This window comes from Mobula birostris, chromosome 2 (genome assembly GCF_030028105.1).
Source record: "Mobula birostris isolate sMobBir1 chromosome 2, sMobBir1.hap1, whole genome shotgun sequence".
In the NCBI taxonomy this organism is placed as follows: domain Eukaryota; kingdom Metazoa; phylum Chordata; class Chondrichthyes; order Myliobatiformes; family Myliobatidae; genus Mobula; species Mobula birostris.
Window position 1 is genome coordinate 6,234,006 of NC_092371.1, and position 17,745 is coordinate 6,251,750.

Below are 17,745 nucleotides of genomic sequence, written 5' to 3' on the forward strand. Positions count from 1 at the left end.
GTGTAACAGCCTAATGTAACATTGTATGGAAATACAAGATAACACTGATGCAGACATGTTTTATACATTTAACAAGGTGCTTTATTAATGTATTGCTTGTGCAAACATTCAATAGATGCAATTGTCACTTTTGTCCAGTAACTGGTTTTATTGCACATGTTAAATACAGCAAAATAATACACAAGGACATGGCAAAAGTAAAGGCAAACAAATGAGGTAACAGCAAGTTTCAACTTTGCCCAGTAACAAGCCTTATTGCATTTAGTTGTAGCTGTCGTTCCTTTCATCAGTGAAGAGACTATGGCTGCAGGAAATGTGCACCAGGTCTTTTGTCTGGCAATTTCCTCTTAAGTTTTTCTAGTCTGTAACTGGACAAACGCGCACCAAGTACACCGTTCCCTCTTCGCTGTTTTCTGTGTGACCTGTGCATGCCCAGTAGGAGGAGATTCACCCAAATACCCGTTTCAATGTGGATGGAGGTATTTTCAAAAACGCCTGGTGTGGGCGCCAATTGTTTTTACACGAAACCAGCATTTTCAAAATTATCCAGTCTAGCGTGGACGTAGCCTGAGTTAGAGACTCACTGGAGTTCAATAACACCTTTGACCATTTAGAGATGCACAAAACCCTGAGGGGCACAGACAGACTTTTTCCCCAGGGCTGGGGAACCAAGAACTGGAGCCCACAGGTTTAGGGTGAGAGGGGAGGGGTTTAATAGGAATCTGAGGGGTAACTTCTTCACCCAGAGGGTGGTCGGTCTATGGAACGAGCTGCCAGAGGAGGTGGTTAAGGCAGGTTCGTTAACAACATTTAAAAGGCAAACAGACAATTGCTATCGTGTTGTTATTTTATTTTGTGATACAATGTGGATTACAGAGCCACACCGCCCAGCAACCCCCGATTTAACCCCAGCATAATCACAGGACAATTTACAATGACCGATAATCTACTGACTGGACTGGGAGGAAACCAGAGCACCTGGAGGAAACCCACAGGGCCACAGGGAGGACGCACAGACGGAGTTGATAGTGAACTCTGAACTCCAACGCCCCGAGCAGTAACAACACCGCACTAACTGCTACACCACCGTGAGGCTCTGTCAGACTCTCTCTCTCACACTGATACGGCAGCCGCTCTGCCGGTGACCACGAGAAACTGCGGAGAGTAGTGGGCTTGGCTCGGGCCGATGCACACGTCAGCCTCCTCTCCATTGACGTCACGCTGCCTTGGGAAAGCAGCCAACGTCATCAGGGCCACTGCCTCTTGTCCCACCATGGACATTCCCCCTTCTCCCCCCCTCCCAATGGGCAGGAGATACAAAAGTCTGAAGGCACGTACCACCAGATTCAAGGACAGTTTCTACCCCACGGTTCAATATCACAGAATGTGTACAGTGCACACGCAACCTGAAATTCTTACTCTTCACAGACACCCACACAACACAAAAAACTCAAAGATTGACAGAAGCATCGGAATCCCAAAGCTCCCCTCCCCTTCTCACGCACAAGTAGCAGCCAAAGCATTAACACTCCCCCTCCCCGCTCCAGCAAAAGTGCCAACCCACTCCCCCACCATGCAGACAACAGCAAACTCCCCAAGGAGACCTTGATGTAGAGTCCATCAAAAAACTAGTCCATCCCAACACTTCGGGATCTCAAACCGGCTCTCAGAGAGATTGCTCCAGCAATAAATGCGGGCGGGAGACCAGTAGCTCACTGTTTCGATGTTACCTTCTGCTGGGTCACATCTCCGAGCAGCCCCAACCCGAGGACCGAGACCGATTCTAACATCCAAAGAGAGAGCGGGAGGATCGCTCGATTGTAGGGGTCTTCTTCCAACAGGAGCCTGCTGTCTTGGTGTCTGACTGTTATCAGACCACTGAACGGACCTCTCACACGCTAAAAGACAAACTCGTGATCTCTCAGTCTACCTCACCGTGACCCTTGGACTTTATTACCTGCCTGCACTGCACTCTCTCTCTGTAACTGTACTCTCTATTCTGCATTCTGTTTCCCCTCTTACTACTGTGATGTTCCAACATATGGACCGATCTGTCTGGATGGCACACAGACAAAAGCTTTTCAGAGTATCTCGGTACACGTGACACTAATAAATCAATAACCAGGGAAAAGGGAAGGGAAATGGGCCAAATGTGGCCTAATTGGACTATCATCGCAGGGAACTTTGGTCAGCGTGGATGAGCTGGGTCAAAGGGACTATCTCTGTCTCACAGAACTCTGTATGGAGTTGGGAAGAGTGTCAGGGGAGCATTCAAGGACACGGGAGAGCTAATTCAAAGTCAAGGTAAATTTATTATCAAAGTACACAAATGTCACTGTAGACACTTCCTTGTTGGAAAATAGAAAAATAAAACCGTAAGACATAGGAGCAGAATTAGGCCATTCAGCCCGTCGAGTCTGCTGTGCCATTCCATTTATTCTCCTGCCTTCTCCCCAGAACCTCTGATATCCTGACTAATCAGGAACCTATCAAGTTCTGCTCTAAATATACACAATCTTGGCCTCCACAGTCGGCTGTAGCAATTAATTCCACAGATTCACCGTCCTCTGGCTCCTGATCTCTCTTCCAAAGGGCCATCCCTCTTTTATGAGGCTGTGCTCTCTGGCCCTAGACTAAAAACAAATATTTTCCGAAAAACTGTATGCTAACAAAGACTGACAAACAACCAATGTGCCAAGGAAGACAAACCCTGCAAATAAGATAAATAAATAATACAGAGTTGAGCTGCAGTCCTTGAAAGTGAGCCTGTAGGTTATGGAATCAGTCCAGAGTTGTGGGCAGTGAAGTTATTCCACGCCTGGTTCAGGAGCCTGATGGTTGTAGGGCAGCGGTCCCCAACCACAGCAAAGATGCGCTACCGGGCCGCGAGGAAACGATATGATTTGGCGATACGAGTCAGCTGCACCTTTCCTCATTCCCTGTCACGCCCACTGTTAAACTTGAATACCCCCCGCCCGCTGTCGGCCGGTCCGCAAGAATATTGTCAATATTAAACCGGTCCGCGGTGCAAAGAAGGTTGGGGACCCCTGTTGTAGGTAATAACTGTTCCTGAACTGGTGGCGTGGGACCGAAAGCTCCTTCCCGATGGTAGCAACGAGGAGAGCTTGGCAGTCGTTGATGATGGATGCATCCTATGGCAATGCTCCTTGTAGACGTGCTGAGCAGCGGGGAGGCCTTTGCCCGTAACGATGGACTGGCCTGTGTCCGTCACGTTGGAGAAGGTATTTATTTATTTAGTGACGCAGCATCGAGTGGGCCCCCCTGCTCTCCGACCCACACCAGCAACCCCACCGCCCTGACTAACCCTAACCTAATCATGGGACAATTTACAGTGACCAAAACCTGCCCGGTACAGGTGGCAGAAACCAGAGCACCCAGGGGCAAACCCACAGCTCCCACAGGAGGACGTACAGAGAGTCCTGACAGAAACTGAACGCCAAATTCCGCAAAACCCCAAGCATACCGACCGCTACGCTACCTTTGGCGGATTTGGTGACGGGAGGGGGCATTGGCACGGGCGAGGCTTGAGGGGCAGGGATGGGACAGACACTGACGCGACCCTGACTCTAGATCCCGGCGCCCGCCTCTCCCTGACCCCACTGCAGGCAAACAAGAGCAGCCCGGTGCGATTTATGTCAGCATTCGAGGCTGCTGTGAGCCACTAATTAAATCAACATGCTTCATCCCAGCATGACGACTAATCCACGGGGCTAATCCGATCAAAGCACAATTAAGTGTTGGAGTTATATCTGTTCAACGCACGTGTGGAGGCACGATGCCGGGGAAGAGAGAATTCCGAGCTCCCAGCACCCGCCGGCCATTCCCGGGGACTGGATCCCTCAAATCCATCGCTGCTTTGGAACAGGAAGGGCCTCGGCTGACTGGCTCGTCACAAGTAGAACTTCTCCCCTGACTTCAGGGTAAGGGCAACACAGTGGGCATAGAACATAGAACAGTACTACACAGTACAGGCCCTTCAGGCCACGGTGTTGTGCTGACCCTTTAACCAAGTCCAAGATCAATCCGTCCCTCCCACATAGCCCTCTCCATCTGTCTTTTATCGTGTGCTTATCTCAGAGTCTCTCAGATGTCTCTAAAGCCTCTGTCTCAGTGTAAAAACAAACCGTCTCTGACATCCTCCCTATACTTTCCTCAGGTCACCTTAAAATTCTGCCCTCTCACGTGAGCCTTTTCTGCCCTGGGAAAACAGCGCTGCCTCCTACTATCTTGTACACCTTCATCAAGTCGCCTCTGATCCTCCTTCACTTCAAAGAGAAGAGCCCTAGCCTGCTCGGTCTACCCTCAATAAGATATGCTCTCTAACCCAAGCAGCATCGGTGGGAGGAGAGAGAGAGCAGCACACCGCGCGTGCGCAGCCCTCTGGTGAAAAATGATATCGTATCCGTTAAATAGGAGCCGTGGACAATTCTGATTTGATGGAGAATGGACGTGAAAACACAGAGGAACATCTGGAGAAATTTCTGAAACGCCCATTCGCTGCTGTCGTTACTGCGCGGTTGGGAATCTTCCGGAGGGAAGGCCTCAAAGTCCCCGGCCTTGCCTGCTGTTGGCGGCCGAGATTGAGGTCGAATCGATCGGACAGAGGTGGCGCTCAGTACTCGGTGTCGGAGAGCTGATCGGAGGCTCGAAGTTTTCGGATGACTCAGAGACGGATTGTGGTCGGGCATGGCAGGGAGAGTTTTTCTTCCTTCTCCCGTCTGCGTGAGATGTGGGACATTTGAGAGACTTTGAACTTTTTACTGTGCTCATGGACTTCTTCATCAAGTTATGGTATTGTTGCACTGTTGTAACTGTATGTTATAATTATATGGTTTTGTTAATTTTTTCCAGTCTTGTGTTTTGTGATATCACACCGGAGGAAATATTGTATCATTTCTTAATGCATGCATTACTAAATGACAATAAAAGAGGACTGCGTGTCCTCATAATCTAATCTAATCCTGGTGAATCTCCTCTGCACTCATATCCTTCCTGTAATGAGGTGACCAGAACTGAAGACGGTACTCCAAATAATACCACCCAGCCCAGAGACACAGATTCAATCCTGACCTCCAGCACTCTGTGCACTGTGTGTCTCCCCTAGGTAAGCTAGTTCCCTTCTACTTCTGAACCACATGCAGAATCTGGGTTGGGGGCTAACTGGCTGCTGAAATTCTACACCCCTAATGTGGGTAAAGGGGAGAATGTGGGGTGAGCGGGTGTGAATGGGAGGGGGGGAGATGAATGAAATGGGAATGGTTGTAAACCTCTATAACTCTAGCAAGCTTCACTCTGTGTCTAACCCCAGGGATATTCCGATAGCTTCTTTCAGTCAGTTCTGACGAAGGGTCTCGGCTCGAAACGTCGACTGTACCTCTTCCTAGAGATGCTGCCTGGCCTGCTGCGTTCACCAGCATTTTGTGTGTGTTGGGTTTGTGGCCTGTGAAGTTCTGAACTCAGATGAAGATCTTAAACCCTTTCTGATTTCGACAGCTATCAGTCCCCTCACTAAAGGCAGGTTACACTGTAGCCACCTACTCTTCAAAGGCTAGATCACTTCCCTGCTTATCCTCCGCAGTGAGTTTATCTGCCAATTCTCACTGTCTGAGTGGTGGGTCCCCCTTCTCTACCAAGGAGGAGATACTTCCAACAGCAATGTAGTTTAAACACAATCCTATTACATTTAGTGATACATGTTTTAAGAATTTTATCTAAATTTAAACACCTTTAAAACTCAGAGGATTTCTATTTCATAAAAGTTTTCCAGATTACAACAGATTTCCAAACCACAGGTACAATTCCTGCAAGCTAAGAAATGAGTTACGGATGACTGGGTTGTCCATCACAAAAATTGAAGACAATAAAAATGGATTATCCCTTCTTTCTGTCATTCTTCTTACTGTTACTTGACTATTCCTAATAAGCCTGACTGCTCTCTGACATTTATGACGACTTTTTTCCCCACTACTTGCTGACTTCACGGAGATGGTCTAAAAGCTTCTGGGGACAGAGATTCCAGACACACAAAATTCATGTTGTGATAGCTGACTCTCAGAGTACACAAATCTCCCAACTATTGATCCATCAGCTACTTGCTGTGTGAAATGATAGTATCCTCCTCAGTAACGTTGCTCAAGTTGCCTGGTTTGATGCAGGCCCAATTAACAGAACCCCATTCCCTTACACGCATCACTTGAGCTATCAGCCCTCTACAGACTGCTCCATAGACAGTGCTCTTCCTTGGCAAAGCTGTCCAATTAACTCCAGACTGATTATTGCTTGCAATTTACAACAAGAACTCAACACTGGTTCTTGTTGACAACAGGAAGTTAAACACAGAATATTGGCTGGAAGATTAACTTATTCAAAAATATTCCTGATCCCCGAAAGAGATAACTGTTGTGTTAAAAAGCTGAGCCAGACAAAAACAGCCTCTAGGCTCTGGACAGCGAATATTCATCGTAGTGTGTGATGGGACAGTGTAGAGGGAGCTTCACTCTGTGTCTGACCCCGGGAGTGTGGGATGGGACAGTGTAGAGGGAGTTTCACTCTGTGTCTGATCCCGGGAGTGTGTGATGGGACGGTGTGGAGGGAGTTGCACTCTGTGTCTGATCCCGGGAGTGTGTGATGGGACGGTGTGGAGGGAGCTTCACTCTGTGTCTGACCCCGGGAGTGTGTGATGGGACGGTGTGGAGGGAGTTTCACTCTGTGTCTGACCCCGGGAGTGTGTGATGGGACGGTGTGGAGGGAGTTTCACTCTGTGTCTGAGCCCGGGAGTGTGTGATGGGACGGTGTAGACGGAGTTTCACTCTGTGTCTGACCCTGGCAGTGTGTGATGGGACGGTGTAGAGGGAGTTTCACTCTGTGTCTGACCCCGGGAGTGTGTGATGGGACGGTGTGGAGGGAGCTTCACTCTGTGTCTGACCCCGGGAGTGTGTGATGGGACAGTGTAGAGGGAGTTTCACTCTGTGTCTGACCCCGGGAGTGTGTGATGGGACGATGTAGACGGAGTTTCACTCTGTGTCTGACCCCGGGAGTGTGTGATGGGACGGTGTGGAGGGAGCTTCACTCTGTGTCTGACCCCGGGAGTGTGTGATGGGACAGTGTAGAGGGAGTTTCACTCTGTGTCTGACCCCGGGAGTGTGTGATGGGACAGTGTAGAGGGAGTTTCACTCTGTGTCTGACCCTGGGAGTGTGTGATGGGACAGTGTAGAGGGAGTTTCACTCAGTGCCTGACCCCGGGAGTGTGTGATGGGACAGTGTAGAGGGAGTTTCACTCTGTGTCTGACCCCGGGAGTGTGTGATGGGACGGTGTAGAGGGAGTTTCACTCTGTGTCTGAGCCCGGGAGTGTGTGATGGGACGGTGTAGACGGAGTTTCACTCTGTGTCTGACCCTGGCAGTGTGTGATGGGACGGTGTAGAGGGAGTTTCACTCTGTGTCTGACCCCGGGAGTGTGTGATGGGACGGTGTGGAGGGAGCTTCACTCTGTGTCTGACCCCGGGAGTGTGTGATGGGACGGTGTGGAGGGAGCTTCACTCTGTGTCTGACCCCGGGAGTGTGTGATGGGACAGTGTAGAGGGAGTTTCACTCTGTGTCTGAGCCCGGGAGTGTGTGATGGGACGGTGTGGAGGGAGCTTCACTCTATGTTCAGGGATCTCTGGGTGCAACACACAGAAACAACAATGTCAGGACATATGCTGCCACCACTTTGAAGGCTTTAATGTGAGTGTCTCTCTGACATCGCGCTATCTTCTGTTCTCTCGATTACTGCTTCCCTCCTCATGGAGCAGATCGTTACTAATCCAGCTCGGCGGGAGAGCCAATCAATGAGCGTCCGGCCAGGTGGAATAGAAATCGATGTCTCGCTCTGAAGCAGGGATTCATCGACAACAATTTAATCAGGGCAGGATGTGATCCTGCCCATTCTGACAGATGGGTGGGGAAGGGGTAGGGAGTGAGAAGAGAGGGGGTGCGTGGAGTGGGGGAGGTGAGAGGTGGTGTAGAGAGTGGGGTGGTGGGGAGTGGGGGGCCCAGGGAGTAGGGGGTGAGGGAAAGGGAGATGAATGATGGGGGAAGGGCTAGGGTGAGTGAGAGAGGGGACAGAGGAACTTAAAATAGTATAGCACAGAAACAGGCCATTCGGCGCACAGTGTTGTGCTGAACCAGCTGAAAAGCAAATCAAAACACCCAAACACAAACCCCTCCTACCTACACAATGTCCATATCCCTCCATCTTCCTCACATCCATGTGCCTATTCAAACGTCTCTTAAAAGCCTCTAATGCATTTGCCTCCAGCACCACACCAGGCATCCCTGAGCATCTACACTTCGTCCGCCACAAGCCAGATCTCCCAGTGGCCACCCATTCTAATTCCACCTCCCATTCCCATTTGTCCATCCAAGGCCTCCTCCACTTTTGGGATAAGGCCAAACTTAGGTTGGAGGAGCAAGAACTTGTATTCCGTTTGGGTAGCATCCAACCTGATGGCATGAACATCGATTTCTCGAACTTCTGGTAATGCCTCCCCCCTGCCCCCTGCTCCATTCCCCATGCCTTGTCCCTCTCTCACCTTATCTCCTTGCCCGCCCATTGTCTCCCTCTGGTGCTCCTCCCCCCTTTTCTTTCTTCCACGGCCTTCTCTCCCTTTCACCAATCAACTTCCCAGCTCTTCACTTCATCCCCCCACCCTCTGGTTTCACCTATCACCTGGCGTTTCTCTCTCCCCTCCCCACATCTTTTAAATCTACTCTTTTTTTTTCCTCCAATTCTGCCAAAGGGTTTCGGGCCAAAATGTCAACTGTACTCTTTTCCATAGATGCTGCCTGGCCTGCTGAGCTGCTCCAGCATTTTGTGTTGTTGCTCGGATTTCCAGCATCTGCGGATTTTCTCTTGTTTGTCTCATGGCCCCTTCTGGTTTTCCTAATTCCCTTTAGTTCTCTTCTGGCTTCTTTTCACTCCTTGTGTACTTTGTTTGATCCTGACTTCCGAAGCTTTACACATTTTTCCTTTTTCTTCTTGACTAAATTCATCCCCTCTCTGGACATCCAAGGTTCTCTTCTCTTTCCATCCCCATCCTTCCTTCTAACAGGAACATACCTTTCCCGTACCCTGTGCAATTGATCTTTAAACACCCTCCACACGTCTGATGTGGACTTGCCAGAAAAAAAGTGTTCCCAATTATCACTTCATAGTCCCTGCCTAGTTGCCCTACTCCAATTTAATACTCTCCCACAAGGACCATACCATCTTTATAGCTATCCTGAAGGTCAAGGAGTTGTGGTCCTAACTGAAAGTTCATTCACCTGGCCAGGCTCATTACCCAGCAGCAGACCCAGAACAGCCCCTCCTCTCAATGCACCATCCACACCCTTCCTGGAAACACTTTACAAACTCCACCCCATCCAAACCTCCTTCACTTAGAAGGACTCATTTTGTATTTGGGAAGTTGCAATTCCCCATGACATAAACTCATATTATTTTTTCATATTCCCTTAATCTGATTACACATCTGTTCCTCAATGTCCTGGTGGATATTAGGGGGTCTGCAGTCCAATCCCATCAGTGTGATTGCACTCTTCCTATTCCTGAGTTCCACCCAAATGGACTTGGTGTCTGACTCCCCCCTGAGTGTCGCTGTCATATTGTCCTTGATTAGCAGTGCAACTCCCTCCCCTCTTCTACCTTTTTCTCCATCTTTTCTAAATCTTCAAACACATGGTACATTAAACACTCATTCTGGTCTCTCTCTCAACCAGGTTTCAATAATGGCCACAACATCATAGTTCCACATACTGATCCATGCTCTAAGTTCATCACCCTTACCCATAATACTCCCAGCATTAAAATGCACATTCCCAACCCATCATACCTGTTATTTCAATTTGGCCTTTCAATACTTTTTCTGTCATCAACCTTCTGCTCCAGTACTTCCCTTACTCCAGTTCCCAACCCCTTGCAAAACTAGTTTAAACTCTCCAGAGTAGCATCAGCAAACTTCACAGCCAGGGTATTGGTTCCCCCTCCAGTTCAGGTGCAACCTGTCCCTCTTGTACAGCTCACCCCTTCCCCAGAAAAAGTTCCAGTGATCCAGGAATTTGAAACCCTGCCCCGTGTCATCTCTGCAGCCACTCATTCATCTGCGTTATCACCCCCTTCCTACCTGCACTGGCCTGTGGCACAGGGGTAATCTGGAGATTACAACCTTGGAGATCTTTCTCTTCAGCCCCTTTTCTAACTCTATATACTCACTGTGAAGGACCTCTCCCCCTGTTCTGCCTATGGCATTGGTGTCAATATACACCACAACCTCTGGCTGTTCTCCCTCCCCTTTGAGAATATCCTGCAGCTACTCCGATACATCATGGACCCTGGCACCCAGGAGACAACACCCCACCCCGCTGTGTCTTTTGCGGTCACAGAATCTCCCGTCTCTCCCCCTGACGAATGGTACGACTACAATCTCCCAATAAGCACTGCACTGACTGACTTTCCCCTTTCCTGTCGAGCCTCGGAGCCTCAGAGCCAGCCACAGGGGAGCCCATCACTGACTGAAGGCTGAGGGCAATAGGGATGGGAGAGAGGGGTGGAGGAGTAGGAGAGAGAGGGAAAGAGCACAGAGAGGGGGATGAGAAGGGGGGGTACTGCACTGTACCCCGTGTTATACAGTGACAGACCCGTCCCCACCGGTACTGTACCCCGGTGTTATACAGTGACAGACCCGTCCCCACCGGTACTGTACCCCAGTGTTATACAGTGACAGACCCGTCCCCACCGGTACCGTACCCCGGTGTTATACAGTGACAGACCTGTCCCCACCGGTACTGTACCCCGGTGTTATACAGTGACAGACCCGTCCCCACCGGTACTGTACCTCAGTGTTATACAGTGACAGACCCGTCCCCACCGGTACTGTACCCCGGTGTTATACAGTGACAGACCCGTCCCCACCGGTACTGTACCCCAGTGTTATACAGCGACAGACCCGTCCCCACCTGTACTGTACCCCGGTGTCATACAGTGACAGACCCGTCCCCACCGGTACCGAAGCCCAGTGTTATAGTGACAGACCCGTCCCCACCGGTACCGTACCCCAGAGTTATACAGTGACAGACTCGTCCCCACCGGTACTGTACCCCGGTGTCACACAGTGACAGACCCGTCCCCACCAGTACCATACCCCAGTGTTAGTCATAGTCATACTTTATTGATCCCCAGGGAAACTGGTTTTTGCTACAGTTGCACCATAAATGGTTAAATAGTAATATGTAAATTATGCCAGGAAATAAGTCCAGGACCAGCCTATTGGCTCAGGGTGTCCGACCCTTCAAGGGAGGAGTTGTAAAGTTTGATGGCCACAGGCAGGAATGACTTCCTATGACGCTCTGTGTTGCATCTCGGTGGAATGAGTCTCTGGCTGAATGTACTCCTGTGCCCACCCAGTACATTATGTAGTGGATGGGAGACATTGTCCAAGATGGCATGCAACTTGGACAGCATCCTCTTTTCAGACACCACCGTCAGAGAGTCCAGTTCCATCCCCACAACATCACTGGCCTTACGAATGAGTTTGTTGATTCTGTTGGTGTCTGCTACCCTCAGCCTGCTGCCCCAGCACACAACAGCAAACATGATCGCACTGGCCACCACAGACTCGTAGAACATCCTCAGCATCGTCCGGCAGATGTTAAAGGACAAACCCATCAGGGTGGTTTGAGTATCTCAGTAACTGCTGATCTCCTGGGATTTTCACACACAAGTTTCTAGAGTTTACAGAGAACGGTGTGAAAAGACACATCCAGTGAGAGCAGTTCTGTGGGTGAAAATATTCGGGAATGAGAGGGGTCGGAGGAGAACGGCCAGACTGGCCCAAGCTGACAGGAAGGTGAGAGTTCCTCAGGTAGCCGCGGGTTACAGCGGTGGTGTGCAGAAAGACCATCTCTGAATACACATGTTGACGGGTACAGCAGCAAAAGCCAAGAGCACACACACTCAGTGGCCACTTTATTAGGTACATAAATTCTGTAATTTATAGTACATTTTATGTATTGCTCTGCACTGCTGCCTCAAAGCGACATATTTCACAACATATGTCAGGGATAATGAACCTGTTTCAACAGCACCCTCACATCGCCAGTTGGATTTGGGTCGTGGCGGATCTTTGATCTGCTCCGTCTGTGGTGGGATTTGGCTCCGACCGCAGTGGAACGTTGCTTCCCAAAGACCACAACCACCGCCATTTGACAACCGCGTGTAAACAACAATCAGTCCCTTTATATTAAATGCAGTCAGTTACCAACAGACACTGTCCCTTTAACAGCACCAACCCTTGCCTGAATTAAACCACATTAAAACTGCCTTTGAACAAATGTGAGTCAAGGCACGGACAAGAACAATATTTACTTAACCCAACAAGAGCACAAAGGTGTAAATATCTCAAGTGCCTCACTGAACAATAGCCTGAAACTGCAAACTAGGCGGTTCACTTCGAGACTTCCAAATCTGCAAGACGACACACGCCTTGATATAATTTTCCACACATTTCCTTCTAGGCAAGTGTCTAAATATTTGAAGAAATGTAAAGTAAGCAAGGAGGTATCATCTGTTCCATGGTAAAACTTGCAGAAAGTAAAGCTGTGTTACTAACCCTGGCTAACCAGCTTTCTGCAGAACTGTTTACAAACTTTCTTTTTAACCAACTTTCTTTTTAAACTTTTTAACCAAATCTCTCTTCGATTTTTTAACCAGCTTTCTGCAGAACTGTTTAAAAAGAAAGTTTGTAAACTTTTTAACCAACTTTCTGCTAAGTTTTTTAAAAAAAACAAATTTCTGCTCAAACTTTTAAGCCAACTTTGTGTTGATCCTTTTAACCATATTGCTGCTAAATCGTTTACAACATTACACAAGAACTTCCAAAGTTTTCTCGGGAAGGAAGTGCCGAGCGAGTGAGAGACTTTGTTCCATTTTACCTTCGATTTGTGCTGTTCCAGTATACGGCGTGCCTTGCTGATAAAACCTTGCCCATTTCCTGCAGCAATGTGTAAAGCCACAGCGCACGTTGTAAGAACAAATCGCAATGCATATCTGCAATTTTTCTCCGTTTCTCTGGCCTTTTCCTCTCTCTCTTCCTCCCTCTGCCACACTCAATCACAGCTAGACGCTAAACTTGGATGTTTGTACTTTTTTTTAACTCTTGAAGACACGCCCCAGATATGTGTAACTTTAAACCTTTTGCTTGTGTGTGTGTGTGTGTGTGTGTGTGTGTGTGTGTGTGTGTGTGCACGCAGGCAATTAAAATCGCAATGAATTTCATCTTGTCTTAAAGGGGCGATGCGGTTTTTTTTGTGTATTTTTGCTTTGTACTTAATTGTTTGCGTTGTGTAACTGATTTTTGAAAGCTCCTTGGTTTCTAAGATTCCCAGGGGAAATCCCACGGGCCAGCCGGTAGCTTGAGGAGATTGGGAGAGGGGTGAGAGGCGGTTGGATGAGGTCCAGGTGACCCAGAGCCGGAGTTTGCCCGACCTGTCGCTTGTGGTGGGGCTGAGAGGGAAAGAGAGATAGTGAGGCAGCAATAAAGAGAGAGAATGGAAGGGAGAGGGCTGAAAAGGGAGAGAGAGAAAGTGGAGAGATTGAGAAGATGGTAGGAGAGACAGAAGGTAAAGAAAGAGGGAGGAGGAGAGAGAAAGGAAGAGGGGGAGAGATAGAGGAGGATGGAAAGAGAGAAGGAAAAGAAGGGGAGAGAAAGAGAGGGGAGAGTTGGGGCAAAAAAGGGGGAGAGAATGGAGAGAAGGAAGGAGAGGAGAGAGTTGGGAAAAGAGAGGGACAGAAAAAGCAGAGAGAGGAGAGTGACAATGTGGAGTAAAAGGAGAGGGAGAGATGGAGAGACAGACAGGGAAAGAACGGAGAGGAATGAGGGTGAGGGGAAGTGGAGTGGGGAGGGAAGGGGGAAGGGGAGAATGAGGAGGAGGTTGAGACGGGGTGGTCAGATCACTGTACTTTCTGAAGGACTCTAGATCAAGATCTCTTTTGGGGGCTTTCGCTATTGGTTTCATGGTGGGGGGTGTTGGAGCTTCTGGCGCAAGTGGGGGGGTGGTTGATGCTGCTGCTTGGGGGGGCTTTGGGGTTCTGACGTTTATCATCCATTCTTTGGGGTTTTGTTGTTTTGAGGATGTCTGCGAAGAGTAAGGTTGTATACTGTATACATTCTCACTTTGAAAATCATGAGGGGGTGATGGAGGAGCCTTTGTTGATGAACAGAGTGAGGGTTTGTAAGGAATTAAGGTTGGAGGGGGGTAAGGAAGGACACATTACCTTATCCAGCAGAGGTGGGTAAGACTCCAGGGTCATGGATAACGAGAGGATGGCAAAACAGTGGCCCACCACACCCCAGAAGTCCAACAGGGCCACACATCCCACTAGATGAGGTTTGACCCCGAAAGATAGCTTCCCTGGTGGGGCTGGGCTCCCTCACGGGAAACAGGAGGCTCAGAGCAAGTCCAGGCCCCAGGAAACCCATCTCGGCTTCCCGTCTGCTGAATGAGATCCCGCTGTGTGCCGCGGAGGCTTCTGCAGCCTGGGGCCCCGATGCTGATTGGTAACCCCGGTGGGGTGCAGGATGGAGAGTGGGGAGGCAGGAGGAGGTGAGGCTCAGTTAGGCCTTTGAGCTGAAGTGAAGCCTCCCAGTTGTTGCGGACTGGACTTGGCACACTCTGGGTTGCCAGGGTAACCGTGTGAGGTACTGCTCCGGACAACGTGCTCCGACTTATTTACTTCCATATCAGCTGGATCTCCTGGGCTGTAATTTCGATGGAATGTATCCCCATACCGCAGCCTCAATCTTCAGTGCCCAGGGCAATGGCACTGACATCCCGGGGGGAGGGGGAGACACGTCAGAGCACCAGCAGTCCTGTGGAGAGGTGGAGACTTCACTCTGCGTGCGCGCGCGTGTGTGTGTGTGTCCTAGTGTCTATTCCTGTGCACACCCAGTGTCTCTGACTGTAGTGTATCTGCCTGTCATGTGCTTGTGTGTGTGCCTGTGTGCAGTGCGCCTGTCTGGTGTGTCTGCCTGCCTGTCTGTCTGTCTGTCATGTCAGTGTGTGCTTATCTAACCGCCAATTCCTGTACACATTTTGTGTTCAGGGTTTCAAGTAAATTTATTATCAGAGTTACTCCATACAACCCTGACACTCGCTTTGTTCTGCCTGTACTCAATAAACCCAGTGACATTATAGATTTGGTGAGAGACTGCAGCTACAGGGCGGACAACCAGCGTGCAAAAGACAACAAACTGCAAATACAAAAAGAAAGAAAGAAATGTTAATAATTTTAAACAAATAAGCAATAAGTATCAAGAACATGAGATAAAAAGTCATTGAAAGTGATAAAGATGAAGGGTCTGGGCCTGAAACGTCGACTGTACCTTGTCCTAGAGATGCTGCCTGGCCTGCTGCGTTCACCAGCTACTCTGATGTGTGTTGCTTGAATTTCCAGCATCTGCAGAATTCCTCGTGTTTACATTGAAAGTGAGCCCTTGGGTTGTGGGAACATTTCGATGATGGGGCAAGTGAAGATGAGTGCAGTTATTCCCTTTGGTTCGAGAGCCTGATGACTGAGGGGTAATAACTGTTTCTGAACCTGGTGGTGTGAATCCTGAGGCTCCTGTACCTTCCCGATGGCAGCAATGAGAGGAGAGCATGTCCTGGTTGGTGGGGGTCCCGGATGTTGGATGCTGCTTTTCTGTGACAGAACTCCATGTAGATGTGCTCAATGATGGGGAGGACTTTAACCGTGATAGACTGAGCTGAATCCACTGTTTTGTAGGATTTTCCATTGAAGGGCTTTGGTGTTTCCATACCAGGCTGTGATGCAGCCAGTCAAAATACTCTCCACCACACATCGATAGAAGTTTGTCAAAGTTTTAGATGTCATGCTGAATCTTCACAAACATTTAAGGAAGTGGTGCAACTGCTGTGCTTTCTTCATACGTGCCGGGCCCGGGACAGAGCCCCTGAAATGATAACACTGAGAAATTTAAAGTTTCTGACCCTCTGATCCCCCAATGAGGACTGGCTAAGGGACCCCCGGTTTTCATAGTCATAGTCATACTTTATTGATCCCGGGGGAAATTGGTTTTCGTTACAGTTTCACCATAAATAATTAAATAGTAACATGTAAATTATACTAGGAAATAAGTCCAGGACCAGCCTATTGGCTCAAGGTGTCCGACCCTCCAAGGGAGAAGTTGTAAAGTTTGATGGCCACAGGCAGGAATGACTTCCTATGACGCTCTGTGCTGCATCTCGGAGGAATGAGTCTCTGGCTGAATGTACTCCTGTGCCCAACCAGTACATTATGTAGTGGATGGGAGACATTGTCCAAGATGGCATGCAACTTAGACAGCATCCTCTTTTCAGACACCACCGTGAGAGAGTTCAGTTCCATCTCCACAACATCACTGGCCTTACGAATGAGTTTGTTGATTCTGTTGGTGTCTGCTACCCTCAGCCTGCTGCCCCAGCACACAACAGCAAACATGATCGCACTGGCCACCACAGACTCGTAGAACATCCTCAGCATCGTCCGGCAGATGTTAAAGGACCTCAGTCTCCTCAGGAAATAGAGACGGCTCTGACCCTTCTTGTAGACAGCCTCAGTGTTCTTTGACCAGTCCAGTTTATTGTCAATTCGTATCCCCAGGTATTTGTAATCCTCCACCATGTCCACACTGACCCCCTGGATGGAAACAGGGGTTGTTAATAACTAGCTCTTTGGTCTTGCTGACATTGAGTGAGAGATTGTTATTGTGGCACCACTCAATCAGATTTTCAGTCTCCCTCCTATTGGCTGATTCATCACCACCTTTGATTGGACTGACAACAGTGGTGTTGTCAGTGAATTTGAACATGGCGTTGGAGCTGTGCTCAGCCACACTCTGATAGTGTAAAGTGAGTAGAGCAGGGGGCTAGGCACGCAGCCTTGTGGTGCTCCTGTGCTGATGGAGATCGTGGAGGAGATGATTTTGCCAATCCAAACTGACTGGGGTCCGCAAGTGAGGAAATCCAGGATCCATTTGCACAACGGGATATTGACACAAGGTCTTGAAGCTTATTGATCAGTTTTGTGGGGCTGATATTATTGAATGCTGAACAGTTGTTGATAAAGCATCTTAGCTGTCCGGATGTCCAAGGATTGTGTGAAGACCCAATGAAATATCATCCGCTGTGGGCCTGTTGAGCCAGCACAGAAATTGGAGCGGATCCAAGTGGTATCTCAGGAAGGGTTTCATAGCTGTCATCACTAACGTACGTGTGTGTGTGTGTGTGTCAGTGTGTGGTGTGTGAGTGTGTGTATATGTGTCCCAGTGTCTGTTCCTGCACACCCAGTATATCTGCTTGTACTGTGTGCGTACGATTATATGTCTGCCTGTCTGCCTGTCTGTAGTGTGCCTGTGTATCAGTGTACAATCCCTGTATAAAGTGGTTAGGGTGATATCCATTCTCAGGCACTCTCTGCTCTGGTACACAGATTCAGGAACATCCCGGGGTCGGTGCTGTACTCTCCAAGGAGATCTGCATTCCGTGCACTGGCCCGAGAGACAGTGGAGTGACAGATGCCGGTCTGAGGTCGATATATGAAGGAAGTGAGGCTGAAACAGCAGCAGGAGAGAAATTGAAATTATCGACACTCTGAATTGTCAATTTCACCAGCCGTCTCCAGTGATCTGACT

General features: G+C 49.0%; 1 protein-coding gene across 2 annotated transcripts in view; it reads right to left on the reverse strand.

Moving 5' to 3' along the window:
* efna4 (ephrin A4) overlaps positions 1-13,289 on the reverse strand; it is a 57,402-nt gene extending 44,113 nt beyond the window's left edge. For both annotated transcript variants that reach the window (XM_072281698.1, XM_072281688.1), the window contains exon 1: positions 12,989-13,289. In XM_072281698.1, coding sequence (XP_072137799.1) covers positions 12,989-13,101 — 113 coding nt within the window. In that variant the 5' untranslated portion in view covers positions 13,102-13,289. The remainder of the gene's footprint in view (positions 1-12,988) is intronic.
* Positions 13,290-17,745: the final 4,456 nt, after the last annotated feature.